The sequence below is a fragment of the Ambystoma mexicanum genome, chromosome 3p (genome assembly GCF_040938575.1).
Source record: "Ambystoma mexicanum isolate Mex_15411 chromosome 3p, UKY_AmexF1_1, whole genome shotgun sequence".
NCBI classification, from domain to species: Eukaryota; Metazoa; Chordata; class Amphibia; order Caudata; family Ambystomatidae; genus Ambystoma; species Ambystoma mexicanum.
In genome coordinates this window covers 992,374,585-992,395,817 of record NC_090925.1, presented here as the reverse complement: position 1 = coordinate 992,395,817, position 21,233 = coordinate 992,374,585, and the positions used below count along the sequence as shown (strand labels likewise).

At 47.8% G+C, this 21,233-nt stretch overlaps 1 protein-coding gene across 3 annotated transcripts in view; it reads right to left on the bottom strand.

Annotated features, from left to right (window-relative positions):
* Positions 1-21,233, bottom strand: part of NCOA6 (nuclear receptor coactivator 6) — a 1,612,994-nt gene that overhangs the window by 1,262,929 nt on the left and 328,832 nt on the right. For all 3 annotated transcript variants that reach the window (XM_069652283.1, XM_069652284.1, XM_069652285.1), the window contains exon 6: positions 14,499-14,624. In XM_069652283.1, coding sequence (XP_069508384.1) covers positions 14,499-14,624 — 126 coding nt within the window. The remainder of the gene's footprint in view (positions 1-14,498; positions 14,625-21,233) is intronic.

Here is a 21,233-nt window from a genome sequence, read left to right as displayed (position 1 = left end):
CATCTTCATTGGTGCTTATTCTATGTTCTGCTTCAGTTACTCGTGCACTCTCTTTGTCCACCCTAGCCTTTAGGGAGCCAATGGTGGACACTGTCATCCAACTTCGTATTGACTGCTCGAAACCCATCTTGGACAATTGTTGTTAATCTGTCTTCCTTATCGCTGGTCTCGGGGTTCTGAGTTTCCATATTATTGGTAGGTGTATCTGCGCCGGTAGGCTGTGTTTGGCTGGCCGTGTATACATCCATAGGGCCTTTCTTCTTGTTGCTAGGGGTTTTGGTCCCCCTACCCGATTTTTGGGGTTCACCCATGTCACGAGTCGCAATGTACTGTGCCAATCTCTTTTCCTGGCCGTGGCCTGTGTTCACCTTCTCCGGGTTCTAGCACAACATTCTGCCCTGTCACAGGGCTCCTGGCGTGTCAACTCGGTGGACTGTGTCCTCCCACGTATTACTTCACCACACTCACTATGGTTTGGCTCTGAAGGGTGTCCTAGGCTTAACAGCGTCCAGGGCAGCCAACTTGCCAGAGGGGGGGGGGGGGGGGGTGCAGGCCAGATGTGGGTCACAGGCACAGTTCTAAATATGGGCTAGGAGCCTGCTCAGCCTCAGGGTGCATAAAAATATGGTGCTCCGGGCTGAAGGAATGACCAATCGGGTCGCGTGTGACTTCGGGCATCAATTTCCGTCTGTTTTACCCCCCCCCGGCGACTCAGGAGGGCGAGGGTGGCCACAGGCACCAACCGCCGATGTTCAGGGAGGGCCGGGCCGTACCCCCCACAGGGGTCGCCTCAATCGTCGGTATGCAGCAGCTCGGATGATTTGTATGTTCGCAAACACCGAACCGCAGGGTATTCTTACCCGTTGCCGGCGTAGTAGTACTTCTCCCCCGGGTGTGGGACGGGTCGCCGCTCCGCCCGGTCCCAGTGTCACACGCGGCGCAGCTGTACCGCCGCCCACCAGCGGGCGCCGCAGGACAAGCGGGGTCCCCGAGGCTCTGCTGCAGCAGCGCCGCTTTGGCTTCGGCGCCGTCTCTCCCCCACGGCCGGGGCCTCTCCAGGACAATGTGTCCGGCCACAGGGCGTGGGCCGAGTCAACAGACCCCACCCCCCTCATGGCCCGGCGCTGGATTGCGACCGCGGCCTCAGGCTGTTTCCTCATGGAGCCCCTAGGCAGCTCGCGTCTGCAATAGAGGCCGGCCAAACTTCTGGTCCTCACAGCTTCAGTGTCCCTCAGTGCGGCATTTTAGGATTTACAGGGTCGCAGGACGGGGCTCTAGCGAGTCTGTACCCCGGTGCGAAAAGGATTAATTAGAACAGGATTCTGAGACGGAGCGGGAGCTCACTAATCAGGCAGCCATTTTAACAGTGCGCAACAGCGCCCCACAATGGCTCATTTTCTTAACAAAATCCTTTGAATTAGGATTGAATGAACAGGTAGATTGGAAGCATAATACCTAATTTACTAAACCATTCTCTATCATGCTCGAGTCAGGTTAAGTGGGGCTCCCCCGCTCCCCTTTTCCCTTGTTATAGACCAGCTAATTCAGTAATAGCAACATTAGATTTATGTAAATTGGTAGGGTCTCTTGTTGCCTAGGTGAACAGATTATTTAAACATACATTGGTCCTACACGCATGATAGATGTATTTAAGAACGAAATATGTAAAATTAACTCACCCTCTTTGGGCTCATTTGGAGAAATGTTCCTTTCTTTCTCATCAAAACGCATAGCATTGCCATCCTTCTACTTACCCCATTTCCTTGTCGTTAAACTTGAGAAACTTAGAGGCTCCGTATAGGATCCCAGGGTAAAATGGTGGGCGGGGCGTGTCGCCGGTAGCCTTGACAAGTGAGCCATCACGTGATTGGACGCGACCATGATGCAGGAGCCATCACGTGATTTGACGCGACGCTCTTCGGCTCAACATTACATCAGGGTAGAGACGCTTACATTCACACCAGAAGTATGTGTCAAGGAAGGAAGCAAGACATACCATCATTCTCTGCGTAGAAAGGCAGAGACGCAGTAAGTGGCCTATTTCGCCTGATCCACGTACGCTCTAGATGGTTAGATCGTGTCTAGGCCACATTTAAGTCTGCAATAACACGGTTCGGGCGATCCGTTATATGTAATTTCAGAAATACATGTTTGGAGTTGGCAATAAGGATCGACAAACATGCGTGCAATATTAGAACAGGCTGGTTGACAATCAAGTGTCGGTGACTTATGCAGCATTACTGAAGGTACAAATGGTTTACAAAGCATATGACTACTTGAGGGTATTTTGGCTTTTTGAAGGAAAAGCTCTACTGCAAATCATAGCCATTAGGCATTGTCCATTCTAATAGCAATTGGATATTAGTGTTGGAACTAGATCATGGTTAGCTTTACCTGATCTCTCGCGCTGTTTTTTAGCGCTTTGAAGATAACATTGTTGATCTATGAACATGACTACAGTTTTTAGGTGGTTAAAGCCCACCGACACAAGTGTGTAGTGATGAGTATTTTACGTTGAATTGACTCCTCTTCCGTCTCATTTTTCTTCTTTCCACTCTGTCCCCCCGTTACCAGGCTCAAGATTGACAGTGAACTCTTGTTGCTAATGGTAAGTCTTACTTAGGAGAATGATAGCCTATGTAGATGAACAGCATACAGTATTAAATGAGTTTTCTGATGACTGTTCTTGTATTTTTTTTCTCCCTCACCTTGTGCCATTGTTTCTTGGTGGTTCCGCTCCACATCAAGGTTTGATGTGCTGTATTGGGAAACAGCAGCTGACTGGCTACATACCTACTGATGTTGGTCGACAGCAAACAACTGTAGTTGAGGATGTGTTCACGGGGCGCTTTTGATCCCCTGATGAAGTTCTAGAAGTGATGCTAATTAATCTATGAACGAAACATGTTGGGTTTTGTAAGGCACCATAAATAGTAGTGGAACCAGATAATATTTTATTGAGTTTTTGTGTTCACCCTAGTAGGAGATATTGGGGTAGAAAATGACTTCGCCTAAACCAAGATTAATATTCCTGGAACAACTCCTGATTAAAGGATTCCAAGATGCTACTTACCATTGCTTTGTTTTGCACATTATTTGGGATATTGTCTGTCACAAATTGTATTTGTTAGATTTGTATAGGCAGTGATGTTTCTGTGGGGTGTTAAAGGTACCTCTATACAGTTTAACATATTTGTACTGTTGGTTTTTAGAAAATGTCCACAAGATTTTACACATTTTTTTATCTTTGATGTATGTTTATGAGATGATAGTAAATGTTTCGTTAATAAATTGAACAATATTTTTCCATCATCTTTTGACTCAGTAACTATTTGGTCCATGGACCGGGCTCTGTAGGGAATAAGAAAGGCGACATAGGAGAGAGACGGCTGGATTCCATAGTTGTATTTAGTCTATAATGTTGGAGTAGAATCCAGACGTCAGTAAGCCACTCCACTTATCTCTTATTGTTAGATATTGTAACCATAGGAGCATCCATGTAACCACCAGGCTGCTGCTAGTGTAGCAGTAGTTTTCAATACATTTACAACAACCATAGTTAGGCAATTTTGTGCAAATATAATCATGTCATAACAGAGGTAACCAAAAGGTTATATATAGTTCACCCAATGAACACACGAACCATAGCAAATGCATATACTTAAATTTACCTAATCTTTCAGGGCCAGGGGAACTATCCCTTGTATCTACAGAACCATTCTCATTTGAGTCTGTCGACTGATATTTGAACAACAAGGCGAGCATGCATGTTGGATTTTCAGGCTAGAAACATTTATAATAATATTGTTTCATGCATACTTTAGGGTTCCTTACCCTAGTGACATTAATTTGGCACTAAAGAATAGCACTGAAACTGCTCCACTCAGATAAATTATGCATACATTATCACATATGCATGCATAAATATTTTCTGGCATCGAAGGACCAAATACCATTAACCGTTTACAAAGTAGGCAGCAGTAAAATGTACACTTTTGAGGACTATAAGAGGCACCTAGATTTAGACCATCAAACCAGACTATCACTGATGAGTTTTTGGGGGTTTTCCTTGTGTTCTTTTTTCATAATAACTTAAAAAAAATGAAATGCATTGTTTTCTCCAATACCTCCGTTACCCTACAATCCTCCCTGTAGCAACCCTTAATTTCTGTGTGCTGTAAGGAAGGCATGGTATCAAACAGTGAAGGCAGACACAAGTGATCACAGTTCAAGGGTGTTTATTGAACTCCAATTGGGTTTGAATAGCGCCCATTTAATCCTGAATCTAAAGATGGAAGCAAGCTACGACCATCAAATAATAATGAATGCAGTCCTAGTAGAGTCTGGGCAAAATAAAAGCCTATAGTAATACACCTATTGCCAATCCTTACTTCTAAATACAAATGGTGTGGGAAACAATGTTATGCAAAAGAAAAGTGTTCAAGAAATAATATGTCAGGATAGCTGCGCCATTAGCTTACCTTTCCCATGTTTTGAGCACGGGACAAGGTGGCACACTCAAGCTTAGCACATACTCTGGCTTTTCTAGCACAAGGATGCAGTTCAAAATCTCAGTATCCGGACCTTCTGTATCAAAGTCTCTTTGCCATTCAAAGTCACTTATTTCAGAGGGCATTTCTCTTCATGATTTTACTATGCTCAACTTCTAGGGTGATTCACCCAGGGTGCCCCTCCGCTGGGCTCAAACCTACTTTAAAAAAAAAACCTTCAATTGGTCTGCCTCTGCCGGGCTCGGACCAAATTTATTTAATTTTTCAAACTTTCTTTACTACATCGCAATCTAAGACTTTCAACTGTGCGTGGGATTTTGCTTTACTAGTCGCATGACCACTTTGATTCACAATTCTGAGTTGGACACCTTACAGAGCACTTCGATTGAGCACCCACGCGGTGCTGGACCACAATCAAAAGGTATTGTATCCAAGTCTCAAACACTCATCAGCAGTTTTACTTTACTCGCATCTTTTATCACACGCATTTTAACAATGTTCCTTCCAGTGCTCGCCATACAATGTCACTGCTTGCAACCTTGGCTTCAACACAGACCGGTCTTGTATTGGTCTCCCCAACGCACCGGCTGTGTTGATTTCACGGACGCTGCTTTGTTCTTGGAGCCAAGGACGGTACCACAGTGGCTACTGATTCTCCCCACCTTGATTAGTGACGCAGAAGGGCCCCAGGTATCTGACACACAATACAGGATTCTTCAGCCTGGTTTCCTAGTCTTATGCTTTCTAATCGAGGGTTCTTGAAAGTAACGGTTTCTTTTTGGAAAGGTCAAGGGAACTTCCATCCTTGCGATCTCCCCCTGTTTTGCCATCTTTCTTCACTCGTTCAGCTGCCGTCTTCGAACTTGTGTTGCCTTGTGTGCTTTTCCTCGCTTAGAGTGTGCATTCGTGCCCCGCCTTTTATCCATGTGGGTAAGCTTAATGGAAGTCAGGTGTGAGTGATGGGCAGCAATTGCCTGACCATTGTATTGGGACACGTCAGGTATACTGCTCGGGTGTTAGTCTGTTTTCTCTCAGAGCGGGCTGTACGTATGAAAGTGTTTGTGCAAGAAAAGGGAGGTCTGAGGGGGCAGGGTTCATATGCATCTTATCTGATGGGATGGGGTAAAGGTGTTACAGGATAGAGGGATACCGCGTCTCACCATCTGGTGTCCCACTCCCACACTGCAAGGACCCCTCACCCAGGTGATCCTCCTGCACTGGTCCACCCCCAGGAACTGGATCTAAAAAAGATGGTTGTGTCCTGGTCACCTAGATGACAGTTCCTCAGAGACCAGTGGGCGAGACACCTTCTGGTTTCTCACAGCACTAATCAAAATTGTTTGTGATCACACACTTATTGGTTTACCATGAATTCATTTGATTTTCTTTTTGGGTCAACCACTGTTAATGACCATGTTCTATGAACTACATTTGATTAATGGAAGGATATGGAATATTATGCATTTGCTAACATTTCAATTATTTGTCATTTTTTTTGATACAAGTAGCCCAATTTTGAGAAAGGCCCTATGTAGGACGAAACACGTGTCACTTATGGGCAAATCTGTGAATGGGCATTGTGCATAGTAAAATGCCCACACACAAATTCAATCTTTGACTACGAGTGGAAGCATGGCGCTGCTCTTCTTTTTGGGGCATGCTGTATGACATGCATTACTTACCGTAAAAGCATTTCTAATGATTGTATCTGCTTGGATTCACATGCTGTGCATATGGTCCGACATCCAGTGGTAACCAAGGAGTATTGCATCTTGTCTTTCGGGGACAGAAAGGGGACGTCGGCATAGGCGTGTCTGAAACACTATCCCTATCGTGACGTGTGTAGTACCCAAAATCTCTCACGCGCCGAGGTCCCTCCAATTGTATTTTTTCTGCCATGAGGGAGCCCAAGGCTATAGTGAGTGAGTACATGAAGAGAGAAAGTAGTAAGAAGTCTATGTTCCTTCCACCCCGAGCGGAGAGGCAGGGAGGGAGGGTGCATGTGAATCTAAGCAGATACAATCATCAGAAATGCTTTTACGGTAAGTAATGCATGTCTTCTGATGCTTGTTAATCTGCTTAGAATCACATGCTGTGCATAGACTAGCAAGCAGTACCCAGGGATTGGAGGTGGGTTGTGAGAAGGAACAGTCGAAAAAAGATGTCTTAGTACTGCTTGTTCCACCTGAGAATCAGACCTAGGCAACAGTGTTTTGTAAAGGTGTGTACAGAACTCCAGGTTGCCGCTTTGCAAATGGACTCTCGGGGAACATTTGTAATGAATGCTATGGATGCCCCAGTGCCTCAAGTAGAATGTGCTCTAGGCTTGAAGGGCAGTTCTCTCTTTGCAAGAGTGTAACAGTGTGATGCATTTGACAATCCACCTTGATATTGCTGATTTTAAGATAGGGTCCCCTTCTCTACCAGCTGCCACTGAAACAAAGAATTGTTTAGTTTTCCTCAGTGGTTTAGTTCTATCCATGTAGAACATGACTGCCCTGCGCACATCTAGTGTGTGAAGGCTTCTTTCGGCCATGTTAATAGGTCTCTGGAAGAACATGGGTAGTTCGACTGACTGGTTCACATGGAACTTCGAAATAAATTTCGACGCAAATCTGGGATGTGTGCGCAGAACTACCTTATCTTTGTGGACTGTAACAAAGGGGTCAAAAACCGAGAGGGCCTGTAGTTCGCTAACTCTTCCGATAGAAGTGATAGCTACTAGAAAGGCTGTCTTGTAAGTCAGGTGTTTCAGAGGAGCTTTAGGGGGTCCCATGAGCCTAGTTAAAACCACATTTAGAACCCACCCAGGGGCTGGGTGAGTGATGGGGGGATAAATTCTTTTAACCCCTTCCATAAAGGCTTTAATCACAGGTATTTTCCACCACAACACCTTCTGCTGTGACGTGGTGTAGGCTGACAACGCCGCTAGGTGAACCTTTAAGGAATTGCAGACTAACCCAGAGTCCAACAGATGGGTTAGCTATAACACAATGTGTGAAGGCGAGCAATCGGTGGGATTGACGCCTTTGGAACTGCACCAGATGACAAAACGTTTCCATTTGCTGGCATAGCAATAACGTGTGTTAGGTTTTCTTGCCTCCCTCAGTATGTCCATGCATCTTTGAGGGAGTTGCAGATGTCCAAACTATGACCTCAGGAGCCAGGCTGCTAAATTCAGAGTTTGTGGGCATGGGTGCAGAGTCTCCCCCCTGTCCTGAGACAACATGTTGTACGGGCAGGGCAGCTTGACTGGTGGGGAGAGAGACATTTCCATCAGGTGTGCGAACCAAGGTTAGCGGGCCCACATGGGAGCCACCAGAATCATGGCGACTGGTTCCTGGTGCATCTTGTGCACTTTCTTGTTCAGAAGGGGAGTCGGGGGGGGGGGAAAGCGTAGACAAATTTCCCCAACCAAGTTATCTAGAGACCGTTCCCCTTAGATCGGTTCTGGGGGTACCTGGAGGTGTAATCTTGGCATTGGGCGTTCTCCTGAGTAGCGAACAGGTCGATCTCTGGAAAACCTCATTCTGCGAAGACGTTGGATACAATGTCTTTGTGCAGTCACCATTCGTACTCTTCTGGCAGAGGAAAATCTCTGCTGAGTACGTCTGCCAGAAGATTGAGTTCCCCCTGGAACATGTTGGGATATCAGGAACATCTTGTGTTTGAGAGCCCATATCCAGATGTTTTGGGACAGCTTGGATAGCCCTTGAGAGTGAGTGTCCCCCTGTTTGTTCAGGTAATACATTGCTGTTGTGCTGTCGGTTAGGACCAGCACTGTCTTCCCTTGCAGTTGCTCCTGAAAGGCTTTCAATGCTTTGAATACTGCTAGTAGCTCCAGTAGGTTTATATGGTTGGACGCTACTTGAGGAGACCAAACTCTGTACGCTGTCTGTTGAAGCAGGTGAGCCCCCCACCCCGTGAGAGATGCGTCTGTCGTGAGAGTGGCTTCCACTGCAGGGGTGGTGAAGGTTTTCCCCTTCAAAAGGTTCTCCCTCGACCACCACCGCAGAGAGAGAATGAGGGCTGGCGAGACATCAGATCTTCCCATTGTCCGCTGGCCTGACAACACTGGCTATTGAGCCACTCTTGCATGGGACTCGTGCGCAGCCGCACGTGGGGAACCAAGTATATAAATGATGCCATCATCCCTAGCAAACGCATAGCTTTGCGTACCGTCACCTCAACTGGCTACATACCGAGGAACCTGAGAGAGCATGTTCTGAACCCTCTCACTGGAAGGGAAGACTAGACCGTCTTCCGTACGAATTAGAGCCCCCAGGAACTGTTTTACTTGGCTGGGGACTAAGCTGGATTTCTTTTCGTTGATAGAAAATCCCAGGCTGAACAGTAGGTCCACTGTTTTTTGGGTGTTCGAAAAACAAACGTCGAACGAGTCCCCTGTGATAAGCCAATCGTCGAGGTAAGGGTAAACTGGAACTGAAAGTCTGCGCAGGTGTGCCGCTGCCACTGCCAGGACCTTGGTAAACACCCTTGGCGCCGAGGCTATGCCGACGGGGAGTACCTTGAACTGGTAGTTTTTCTCCTGAATCACGAACCTTAGGAATTTTCTGTGCGCTGGCAGCATTGAAATATGAAAGTATGCATCTTTCATATCCATTGTTGTCATGAAGTCCCCCTGTTTTAGCAATGGGATCACCTCTTGCAGTGTTACCATGCAAAACTTCTGGGGCTTTATGAACTTGTTCGCTGGGCGCAGGTCTAGAACAGGACGCATGGTGCGATCCTTTTTGGGTACAAGGAAGTACACTGAATAGATACCCTCGTTTACCTGAAGAATCGAGGCGGCTTCTATGGCGTCCTTTCCAAGCAGCGCTTCCACCTCTTGGATCAGGATCTGCAGATGTTCCGGTGAAAGGCGTCGATGTTTCGGCAGTCTGAACTGTGGAGATCGGGCGAATTCCATGCAGTAACCGTGGGCTACCGTCCTTAAGACCCACTGGTCTGAAGTTATCCCCTCCCATGCCTCGAGGAAAGAGGTTAATCGCCCCCCCGACTGGGGAGACATGGGAGGGGACCTGGACTTGGTGGGCATTTCTGACCCGAGGTTGACGCTCCTCTGGAATTGGAGCCTCTGCCTCTATTCTTTCCACGCTTCTGACCCCTCTGGGGGTAGTAAGTGGGGCTTGCAGCCGGTTGATTTGAGTTGAAGTTGCCCGTGCCGAAATTGTTTTGAGCGGCGCAAGCATGTCCTCGAAAGGACCGCCGAGAATTATTGCCCCTCTGTGAAGAGGGTTTCTGGGAAATTTGGTGCAGCGACTTAATAGTCTTGTGCTCCTTCTTGGCTGTCTCCAACGCATCATCTACCACCGAAGAGGTTGGCCTCTTCGATGGGTTTGTTAATAATGGATACCTGGGTCTCAGGCCTGAAGCCCGACGTGCACAGCCACGCGTGCCTCTTTAGGAGAGTACCCTGTGCGAGAGACCTGCCTGCTGTCTCTGCGGTTTTCAGGGTATTCTTTACCACATTCTGATTGCCAAGTTTGCCCTCCGAGACAATGGCGAGAAGCTTGGCTCAGATTGATTCCGGAACCTCTTGAAGGCCTTCCTGGAGTAGGTTCCATTGGGCGTCGACGTAGCTTGCTAGTAACGTCGTGTTATTGGCAATCCGGACGGTATAGGCCGCCGCCGACGTAACCCGTTTGCCTAAGGCATATAACACTTTGGACTCCTTGTTCGGGGGTGACTCTCCCGTGGCAAGGGGAACCCCTGCTCTCTTGCGAGTGTTGGTCACCACCAGTGAGTCTGGGATTGCGTGCCCCTCGATATAAAGCGGGTCGGTGGGGGAGGGTCGGAAAAGTTTTTCGACCCTTGGGTTCACAGCCCTAGTCTGAGCGGGTGTGAGTAAGGAAGGGGCCGGCCGTCTCTTTACAGAGCTCAAGAGAGGGATAGACTGGCTTGCCGGAGGCTTTTCATTAATAATGTCCTCCGCAAAATCTTGTTCGGGCAAGGCTTCAAGCGTGGCAATTTTAAAGAATTCTGCTGCTTTTTTCAAAATATTGTTGAAAGCCATTTGATCATCCACCAGGGAAGCTTGTTGAATCGGGGTGGATGTGGAAGAGTTGAGGCAAACGATATCAGAGTTGTGATCGTCCTGCTGGGTGTCCTCCCAGTTGTCCGTTGCTCCTTGATCTTCCCCATAGTTGTCCAGAAAAGAGGACTCCTCTTCTTCTGTATAGATGTCTCTATACGTGTCCATCTGGACATCTTCTTGGTAGTCAACTTGGTGTTGGACGTCTAGGTGTTGGACATCTTGTGTTTGAGAGTTAGGGTCTACCCGAGCTTTTTTCGGCGGAGGTAGATCAGAAGTCCTGAAAAACTGCTCCAGCCGATCCATACACCCCTCGAATTGCTCCGTGGTCCACTTGGATGACCCAAATGGACCTAGCTGAGTAGGAACCGTGTTCTCGGCCCTAAGGCGTTGAGAGAGGATCTCCTCAGGGTGCTTGAGAGGGGTACCTGGCTTTCATAAGAGTCTTCGGGATAGTCTTCCAACTCTGTGTAAAACTCGGCGGATTGGCCCATAACTGTGGGCGGAACTGGAACTAGGCCCACCGCCGTAGCAATCCTAATGATGCTCTTACGGATAGTGACCGAATCTTCGGGAGACAACGCCTCAGATGATGAGTCGGCAGTGAAAATGTTTCCGCGGCTCCAGAAGGGCCAGCGGATGGCTTCTCGGGTAGAGGCCTACTCGTAGTTCTCAGGCCTGTACGGGCCTTGGAACCCTTGGAATCCGTCGAAGTTTCTTGTTCTGAAACTTCGGCGCGTGAGTTTTGGGAAGTAGCGCCCTTGTTATGTTTGTTATGCCCAGTCGTCATGTGCTGCCTCGGATGTGGGGAAGGCTTCGGACCTGACCGATCCGTGTGCACCACCCACATTTCCAGCGGGCCCGTTGGCGCTTTCGCCTTCTTCGACGTTTGGGTTGTGTGCTTGGTGCAGTGCGATTGTACCCCCCTGTCGCCGGGTGTGTTCCCTGTAGCAAGACCGGAGTCGAGCCTGGAAGTGTCGGGGACGGGCGTGGCGGCCCTAGTAGTGTCCGCCTCAAGGTCTATAACGTCCGCATTGGACGTTTGGTCATCTGACGTGCCCCCGTCACTTTCGGCTGTTGTCGCGGCAGGGGAAGGAGGTTCCATGCGTGACATGCCGTACGCGGCCCACCGCTTTAACCGGCGCTCCCTAAGGGTCTTAGGTTTAAGGAGTTTACACGCCGAACACCGCCTCTCGTCGTGCTCTAGGGGGAGACAAGCGTTACACGAGGTGTGCTCGTCTTTCCACGGATATCTAACCCTGCACACAGGGCAGAATCTAAATGGAGTCCTTTCCATAGCAGAAGGGAAGGGTGACCAGACCAAAAGGGAAAGCAGTGGAAAAGAGGAAAGACATAACAGTATGGCAACCCCGAGCCCACTCTCCCTACTGTGTAGGCCGGCCAGAAGGCCCGACCACGTGGAAGTCCGAATGCCGGATCTTAGGCGCCGGAACCCACAGCCGTAGACGATTCCCCCGTAGTCTTCATCGAAGATGTTCTTGATGGGCGAAGTGACTTAACGGGGAATAAAACCGACAATTCGGTAAGATAAACAATGTCTCATGAAGAGCTCCGCTATAGGGCGACCAGTTATCTGGGAGGAAAAAACAATCTGAGGGACCTCGGCGCGTGAGGGATTTTGGGTACTACACACGTCACGATAGGGATAGTGTTTCAGACAGGCCTATGCTGACGTCCCCTTTCGGTCCCCGAAAGACAAGATGCAATACTCTGCGGTTATCACTGGATGTCGGACCATATGCACAGCATGCGATTCTAAGCAGATTAACAAGCACCAGAACATTGGCTTTCTTTATAAGGATTGAGTATACCTTAAAGCACCCAAAAGGAGCGACAGGCAAAGAGTACTATAATAACCTAAACAAAAAATTTAAACTAAGATTAGAAACCAGGCGGCACAGTTGGGCAAAACATACCCACATTTTTCTTGGTAAATATTTTGCCTGAACTATCCAAGATGGATATAGGTCTGTAATGTCCAGGGCTCTCCCAGCCTCCCTTTTTATAAATGGGGACAATTTCAACATTTCGCCAGGAGGTGGGAACAAAATTAATTCTGATGATAGCATTAAAAACACACCACAAAACAGGTTCCGAGATTGTCAATTATTCTTTAAACCAGTCGACTGGTATGTTATCCATCCCTGGGACCTCCCCCCCCCCCTTTCTGTGAAGCTATTTCCTCCCTTACTTCTCCAAGACTTAATTGAAAGGTTAACTCATGTGTATTTAACCCTAATATTGTAACTACCAAGGTTTGAGGCCCAGCATCCTGGCCATCTAGAGTATTCCTATATAGCTCAGAAAAATGAGCTCGCCAAGTATCTGCACCTATGCTGCAGCATAGGGTTCCCTCTCTCGAAGCCTCCTTACTAGAAACCAGCCTCCAAAGTATTAGTGAGCCAACCTCCTCAACAGCCCGTTTCAGATTATCCCATTTCAATCTCTCAAAGGACTCTGCGTCTTCAATATGGACTAATAGTTGGATCTCAATAGACGTAGTTCAACCTTATCCACACTTATCAACCTTTAAACAGGCTACCAAACGATTTTTAGCTGTTTTACACTCTGTGTCATCCCAGCTTTCCTTCGTTAACGTTAGCTTTTTTGTCAATGGCTAAAGTGCGGTACTAAGGGCTATAAACATTTGACCAGAGCATCAAACTCTAGGATGATTTCTCCATCTACTAAATCCATCATACATATAATTTATATTTTACCCAAAACCGTGTGGTAGATATCATTATAGACAAATGCTCTGGAACTTCAAGTTTAACCCACTTGATTGTTTGGCTGCATGTCCTACCACTTCAATAGCTGAACTAGTACTGTCTGCATGGTTTGGTGCACATCTTTATGGTATTCTGATAGTGGAGGATACTAGCTTGTGGTCGCTCTCTTTCTGATCCACAACTTTGAGGTTTTCTACCGTATTCCAATGCCAGGCAGTCATTCAAATATAATCAATCGACGGGCCATTTTGGCCGTAATAGGTATCTTTGTCTGGTTGCTCTAGCTCACAGCGTCCATTACAGGCCATCAGCTTCAACCCATAAATGACGTGGGCAGTATCAATAGCTTCGAAATGCACTCTTTTTGGGAAGGCCAAATCAAGGGATGAAATAGCCCTGCCCACAAACTTTTCTTCCCATAGTCCTCTAATGCTATAATGTGCACCTTCCTTGGGTCAAAATCCTCCCACTTACAAACCAAGACCTGTAATAGATCCATCATATTACGCTGCTGGGATTTGTGTAGTCTATTATATATATTGAAGAGTAAAATATAGTAAAAAATGGTGGCCCAATAGATGTTGGCGATCAGGTGATCCGGTCTCTCGCACCTCGACATATCAGTTAAGGGCTGCCTCTACCAAAATCATCAGGGCCCCCATGCTGTCTACCCCTCTGGCCTTTCCGTACCGGGATAGAAAAGATCTCATAACCCTGTACCTCTATTGTATTTTCTTCATAACTGCTCCTCTGTACTACCAGAGTACAAGATATGTTGTGCTCACGCGCAAAGAACATCATTCTTTTACTACCGTCTAATACAGAAAAGGAGATAGAGTTACTGTCCATGCCTCCTAGTACAACATTGGATCATCTGAAAAGTGTGCTCATTATTTAATATAACTTTGAAGTTTGAAGTACAAAATTACAAGATAGCGCTAAGGAAGATACGGGGGAAGGAGGGAGACTAGCACATTTATATCTAAATCAGAAATCCATGTTAGAAAGACGATCCAAAGGTGTCGGTCACCTCCCACACTGATGGGCAGTCCCATTAGTTTGGTTTAATGGGGGACAGAGAAAATGGAGCAGAAGACCAAAATGAATGAAGATCAAAGAGAACTTCATCAAATTCATTAGTGCATTTGCAGGTGCTTACCAAACTATATTTTACTGTACCTGATTGTGAGGGAGGCCGCACCGTTCTTGGAGGAAACTCTGCATTGGTGCTAGTTGGCAAGCTGGATGGAATCACGGTCCCACTCTGTGATATTACAGCTCCAGGATTGTTCATCCTTACAAGACCTATTTATATAAGACACACAGAAATACTTTGTCATGGCACAGTCATTTTCTGAATTAAAAACCTAGCTGACCAGCAATTACACTGTTGATTATCAGTAGAAGGTCATTCAAATTTAGTTACCGTTAACAACAGTTCCCCCACATTGTACATTTCCAAGAGTGACAATTAGAATATGCCTCATTGCCAGGCTTTGTGACTACCTCGAAATACGTGCCAACCCCCCCACCTCCACCGCCATATCCTTAGGTTTTTCTTAATTTCTCTGGTGAGGAGTTCAAGCAGAGCAACAGTTTGTAGTTATGTAGGGTTTCCACCAAGTAATCCAAACACTTACAAAGGTAAACATGGCAGTGTGGTATAGATTCACACTTAGGAAATGGCTGGTGGAAGGTACAGCCAATCACAGATGAGCACACTATGCGCTTAGTTCACACATTAAATGTACTGAAAATATACGATTAATGTATTAAGAAATATCCACAGTACTTTAAAAATAGAAACGTAGTATTTAAAAAAGGAGTAGGGTCTACAAAAACACCTTTCCCATAGATGAAAACAGAAGGTGTAAGTTAGTACTGTGAGAAAATCATGGTGACAACAAATAAGACAGACACAAATGATCACAGTTCAAGGGTGTTTATTGAACAATGAAAGTGGAATGCAGGTTGGAAAAAACGCCTAACCTAAATCTAAAATGGGGACAGGTGTCGACCATCAAATGATAATAAGGCAGTCCTAGTGGCCAATACTAAAAAAAAACGATTGCCAATTCCATACACTAAATACAAGGAGTGTAGGGTTAGGTTTCAAGAAAGAAAGAATACGAATTGTCTGACTATCCCAAAATACAAGCTCACCACCATCGGGGGTAATAGCTTTATTGTTAAGGCAGCCAAAAGCTGGAACTCATTGCCTCAGGAGCTGAGAGCAGACAAACCCTACTCACACTTCAGGAAAAATTTAATAAAACATATCACTGCTACGAATCCTTAGTCTCCCATCACCCTCGAGGACTTGCCCACTTCTATAGTGATTTGATCCTCCTGCGGTAACAGCATACTACTGTATTAACATTGACTTCTGCATTAATTTCTGAAGACCTTGTGCATTGTGATCCATTCGGGTGCCAGTATCTTACAAAGGGCCCCACGTGGCACATTTATCTTCTGTACAGTGCCTAGCATTCAGTTATTTAAGTTCTTCGGCTATTCCTTTCTTCGTCCTATTTTGCACATTGTATATATCCTGTATTCATGTAAAAAACTGTATATCTTGCTATATGTAAATATTGTAACCTGTGTATACGTAACTATGTAAGTTTTGTATTTCCTTATTGCTGTGCCCTTTTACTCACAAGTCTGGTGCGCTTAACAAACGAATAAACAAACAAACAAAGAAGTGTTCTCAAATGGTAAGTCATGAGGCAGTAGCCTGGTTCTCCCTTCCCCACAGTTTGAGCACGGGATAAGGTTGGCGCTTGGAGCACAGTATGGTCTTGAACTTCTACAGCGCGAGAAAACAGTTCCAATGGCAGTACTCAGGACCGCTGATGGCCAAGTCTCGTTTCCTCTGAAAGTCTTTTGCCTTCGGGGCCTGATGTGTTTAAACAAAAACAAAAGATCTTTTAACAAATTAAAGTTTGCTAAGGTAATAACGATTCACCCATGGGTCCCACTATTCCGGACTGACCCTTCTCAATTGTATTCCAAAGTTCAAATAGGGCGATTACTTCCGCCTCATGGGTCCCCCCTCTTCTGGGTTGACCCTTCTCGTATCGTTTTCCACAAAGTTTTGATGAAAGCTTCACCCTTTGGATCTCCCTCGGCCGGGTGCAGACCTCTCTTGACTGCTAGCACTTGGGGGATATCTTCACCTGTTTCCCAGTAGTATTTCTTTGCATCGCTTATTCTTTTCTCATTAAACTTTGGGCGATAGCTTAACTCCGAATCTCCCTCGCTCTGGCCTCTCTCGACTGCCAGCCCTTTGGTGACTACATCCCCCCTGGATCTCACTCGTTTGGGCTCGGACCTCTCAACTGCCAGGATTGAGTTTTAGATTCACCCTGGATTTCCCTCGGTCGGGCTCTGACTCCTCTCGACTAACAGGATTCAATCCCTTGGTTTCTCAATGTTCAGGTGCTGTGGGATTTCCTTCCGGTTCTTTCACAGTTCTTGTAGATCAAAGTTTTTCGATTGTACAGGGATTTTGCTTGACCCTCAGCCTTTTGATACTTGTAGTTTTTCTCATATGGGTCTCAACCAGAGTCTCTCGAGTTAGCACACACATGGTGCCGCTTTCCCTCTGCAGCTGGCCTCCCCTTCACACTCTTTACAGTTCAATTATATTTCATCTGCTTTGTTGCAAAAGTTGCCATTTGGCGATTCCTACTCAACAGAGCCTGGTGCTTACCGATTCTCCTCTCGACTCACCGGCTGTGATGAACCGCTTGGCTTTAGCTTCTTCTGTAGTCATGGCCGGTACCCCGGCGCGGGAGTCTCCTCTGCTCCGCCTTATCAGCATAGGCTTGCCCCGTGTAACGTTGACATCTGCAGCAGGATACTGTTGCTATTGTTCGCAGTCTTTGATTCTCCTCCACGAAGGTTGCGCAGGCCCAGGATAAAAAAAGACAAGGTCACTTCTCGCCTCGTGAAACACTGTCGCGTCCCGCCGTCTTTCTCCTTCTATTGAACTGCTGCATGTTAACCGTCTCAATGTGCTGTCTGCCGTGTTTGGGTTTCTCATACTGTGCTTACTTGCTCTTCCTTTTATCCCTGTGGGGAAAAGTAAGGGCAGTCAGGTGTGCGTGGTTCAAGTTAATCGCCTGACTTTGCCTGACCCTCGGGTTGCGACTTGTCAGGTACACAGGTTTAACATTAGTCTGTTTCTGGTGTGCGCAAGTGTTTGTGTCAGAACAAGTTACTTACCAACTGTACCTTTCTTTCAACTGGATGTTCCTCTCACGTATTCCTTATCTTTGATAACTCCACTTCCAGCTTGCTGGCCTCAGAAAACATCACAGTAGAGGGCGCTGCGCCTCAACGTCCCTCGAGTGTGTCCTTCGAAGGTCTCTGTATCGGCGCCGGCGTCACCATCGGTATAAATAGTCTCACGCAGCGTCCGTTGCTCAGTTCCGTTTTGAGGTGCTGTTTTTGCCTTGTATGAAATGGTTAATGACCTTAAAGGAGCGTAGGCTGCAACTACAAGGGAAGTTTTACTGCGGGGAAGGATGGGAGGGGCGATAAGGAATAGTGGGAGGAACATCCAGTCGAAAGAACGTTACAGTTGGTAAGTAACTTGTTCTTCGAATGGATTGTGTCCTCCCACGTATTCCTTATCTTTGATAGACTCCCATAGAAGTAGCGTGTAGAGGAGGCGGCAGTAAAACAAAATGTTTCTTTTTAAAGATGCGCAGAGTGCAACACAGCTTTTCCAAATCTTGTCTCCTGGCTAGAGGAGTAATCAAGACTGTAGAATTTAGTGAAAGTATGTGCGGATGACCATGTGGCAGCCGCACATATGTCTAATTGGAACTCCGCTTTGGAGAGCTGAAGAGGCTGAGATACCCCTGGTTGAATGAGCACTGTGGTGTTGAGGGAGCTCTTTTCCTGCCAATTTATAGCATTCTATAATAGTTACTATAATCCATCTTGAGATGGTCTGTTTTGTTATAGGTAAACCTAACCTGCGCCCTGCATACCCCACAAACAATTGGTCTGCTTGCTTGCAAGTCTGCTAATGTAAAAACTCAAGGCACGCTTTGAATGAAGCCTGTGCAATCTCTCTTCCTCTTTCCCTGGATGGGGAGGAGGATAAAACGGGGGTACGTTTTTTTTTTGTGTGATGTGGAATTCTGAGACCATCTTTGGGAGAAAATTCGCCTTCACTTGGAAAACTACCTTATCTTTGTGAAAGATTGTATGTCGAGGTTTGCAAGACAAAGCTTGTAATTCGCTCACTCTTCTGGCAGAAAAAGCCACTAGAAAGACTGTTTTAAGAGTGAGGAACCTTAATGAACAGGAATTAAGGGGTTCGAATGGAGTACTGGTTAGAAATTTCAAGACTAGGTTAAGGTTGCACAGTGGAACTTGAAAAGGTGTGGGGGGGAACCTTAGTTAACCCTTTCAGAAATTGAATCACTATGGGAAATTTGAAGTATGAAGGCTCCTCCGCAGTGCGCTTGAAGATTGACAGCGCTGCGAGGTAACCCTTTATTTGGGCCAACTTGAAGACCTGAATTTGCCAAATATAGCAAAAAAGATAACACCATCGGTGTACTACATGAGGAGGGTTCAATATTCTTTTCCCTACACCAGCTGCAAAATGTGTTCCAACGGCAGCAGTATAAAGATTTTGTTGCTGGCCTTCTGGCTGAAAGCAACCCCTCCATTACATCATCCGGGAGGTCCCAATCCTTGTATCTCAACCTTTCAGAAACCAGGCGTGAAGGTTGAGTGTCCCGCGATCCGGATGGAGAACCTGACCTCCCTTCTGCGAGAGAAGATCCTCTCTTTGCGGAAGACACATCGGAGGACAGATGGACATGTCTAGAGGATCCGGGTACCACGTTCAACTGGCCCAGTCCGGGGCAATTAGGACCATGGGTTTCCGGAATCTCCTCAACCTCCTGATCATTTGAGGAATGACGGAGACTGGAGGAAACGCGCACAGAAGTGGAAACTCCAGTCCACCACAAACACGTCCCCTAGAGCTCCTCTCGGGGGAAATTCCCTTGAGAAATACTAATTGCACTTCCGGTTGATACTGGTGGTGAACAGATCTACTCGAGTGGTTCCCCAAAGGGCGAAGATCTCTTGAAGGACTTCCTAAGCTAGTTCCCATTCGTGGGAGACTGTTCTGCCTACACAGAGCGTCTGCCGTAGAGTTCTCTTCTATGTGAACTGCTGATAGAGAGATTCCTTCTTGATTTGCCTAGAACCAGAGCTGCATTTCCTCTCTGCACAGTGGCAGTGACCCTAGTAGGCCGATTCATGTAATTCCCCCCAAAATTGTCGCACGCGGCTGGCGCACAGCGTGCCCGTGCGAATGTCTGCGCCAGCCGCGTGCGACAAAATCAATTTCCGCGCACAGCGTATTCATGGATTCCCACCTCCAAAAGCAGACGTGGCGCAGCGACCCTGCATCAGCGCCAGTTACGCCCCAAGAACGCCCTCGTGCAAGGAAAAGCCATCAAGATCGCCAAACCATCGCAAAGGGCTGCGCCTGCGAGAAGTATTACACGCGAATGGCCTGGGTGCGTGTATTTCAGGGGTGCGCGAGAAGTCCCACACGCGAATGGCCTGGGTGCGTGTATTTCAGGGGTGCGCGAGAAGTATTACACGCGAATGGCCTGGGTGCGTGTATTGCAGGGGTGCGCGAGAAGTTCCACACGCGATTGGCCTGGGCGCGTGTATTTCAGGGGCTCGCGGGTGGTTTCACACGCGATCGGGCCCGGGGGTGCGTGTGCGTGTATTTCAGGGGTGCGCGAGAAGTCCCACACGCGGTTGGCCTGGGTGCGTGTATTCCAGGGGCTCGCGGGTGGTTTCACACGCGATCGGGCCTGGGGGAGCGTGTGCGTGTATTTCAGGGGCTCGCGGGTGGTTTCACACGCGATCGGGCCTGGGGGAGCGTGGGCGTGTATTTCAGGGATGCGCAAGAAGTTCCACACGTGATTGGCCTGGGCGCGTGTATTTCAGGGGCTCGCGGGTGGTTTCACACGCGATCGGGCCTGGGGGAGCGTGTGCGTGTATTTCAGGGCTGCGCGAGAAGTTCCACACGCGATTGGCCTGGGCGCGTGTATTTCATGGGCTCGCGGGTGGTTCCACACGCGATCGGGCCTGGGGGAGCGTGTGCGTGTATTTCAGGGGCTCGCGGGTGGTTTCACACGCGATCGGGCCTGGGGGAGCGTGTGCGTGTATTTCAGGGGCTCGCGGGTGGTTTCACACGCGATCGGGCCTGGGGGAGCGTGTGCATGTATTTCAGGGGCTCGCGGGTGGTTTCACACGCGATCGGGCCTGGGGGAGCGTGTGCGTGTATTCCAGGGGTGCGCGAGAAGTTCCACACGCGATTGGAAGGGGCGCGTGTATTTCAGGGGCTCGCGGGTGGTTTCACACGCGATCGGGCCTGGGGGAGTGTGTGCGTGTATTTCAGGGGTGCGCGAGAAGTTCCACACGCGATTGGCCTGGGCGCGTGTATTTCAGGGGCTCACGGGTGGTTCCACACGCGATCGGGCCTGGGGGAGCGTGTGCGTGTATTTCAGGGGTTCACGGGTGGTTTCACACGCGATCGGGCCTGTGGGAGCGGGGTACGTGTATTTCAGGGGTGCGTGAGAAGTACCACACGCGATTGGGCTGGGTGCGGGTATTCCAGGGCTGCGCGGGAAGTTTTACACGCTCGCCTACAACACGTATTCATGGAAACGAACGTGGCCAATCCGGAAACACGTACGCCAGCAGGAAGTAGGCGTACGTCCACCCGCACAGCATAAAAGTGCACGCAAACAACAAACCAGCTCAGACGCCAGGATGAACATACCGTTCCTAGCAGCAGTGGCCGTGGGATACCGCAGGAGGAGGATGAGGATAGTCCGGGCCAGAATTTTTACACCCAGA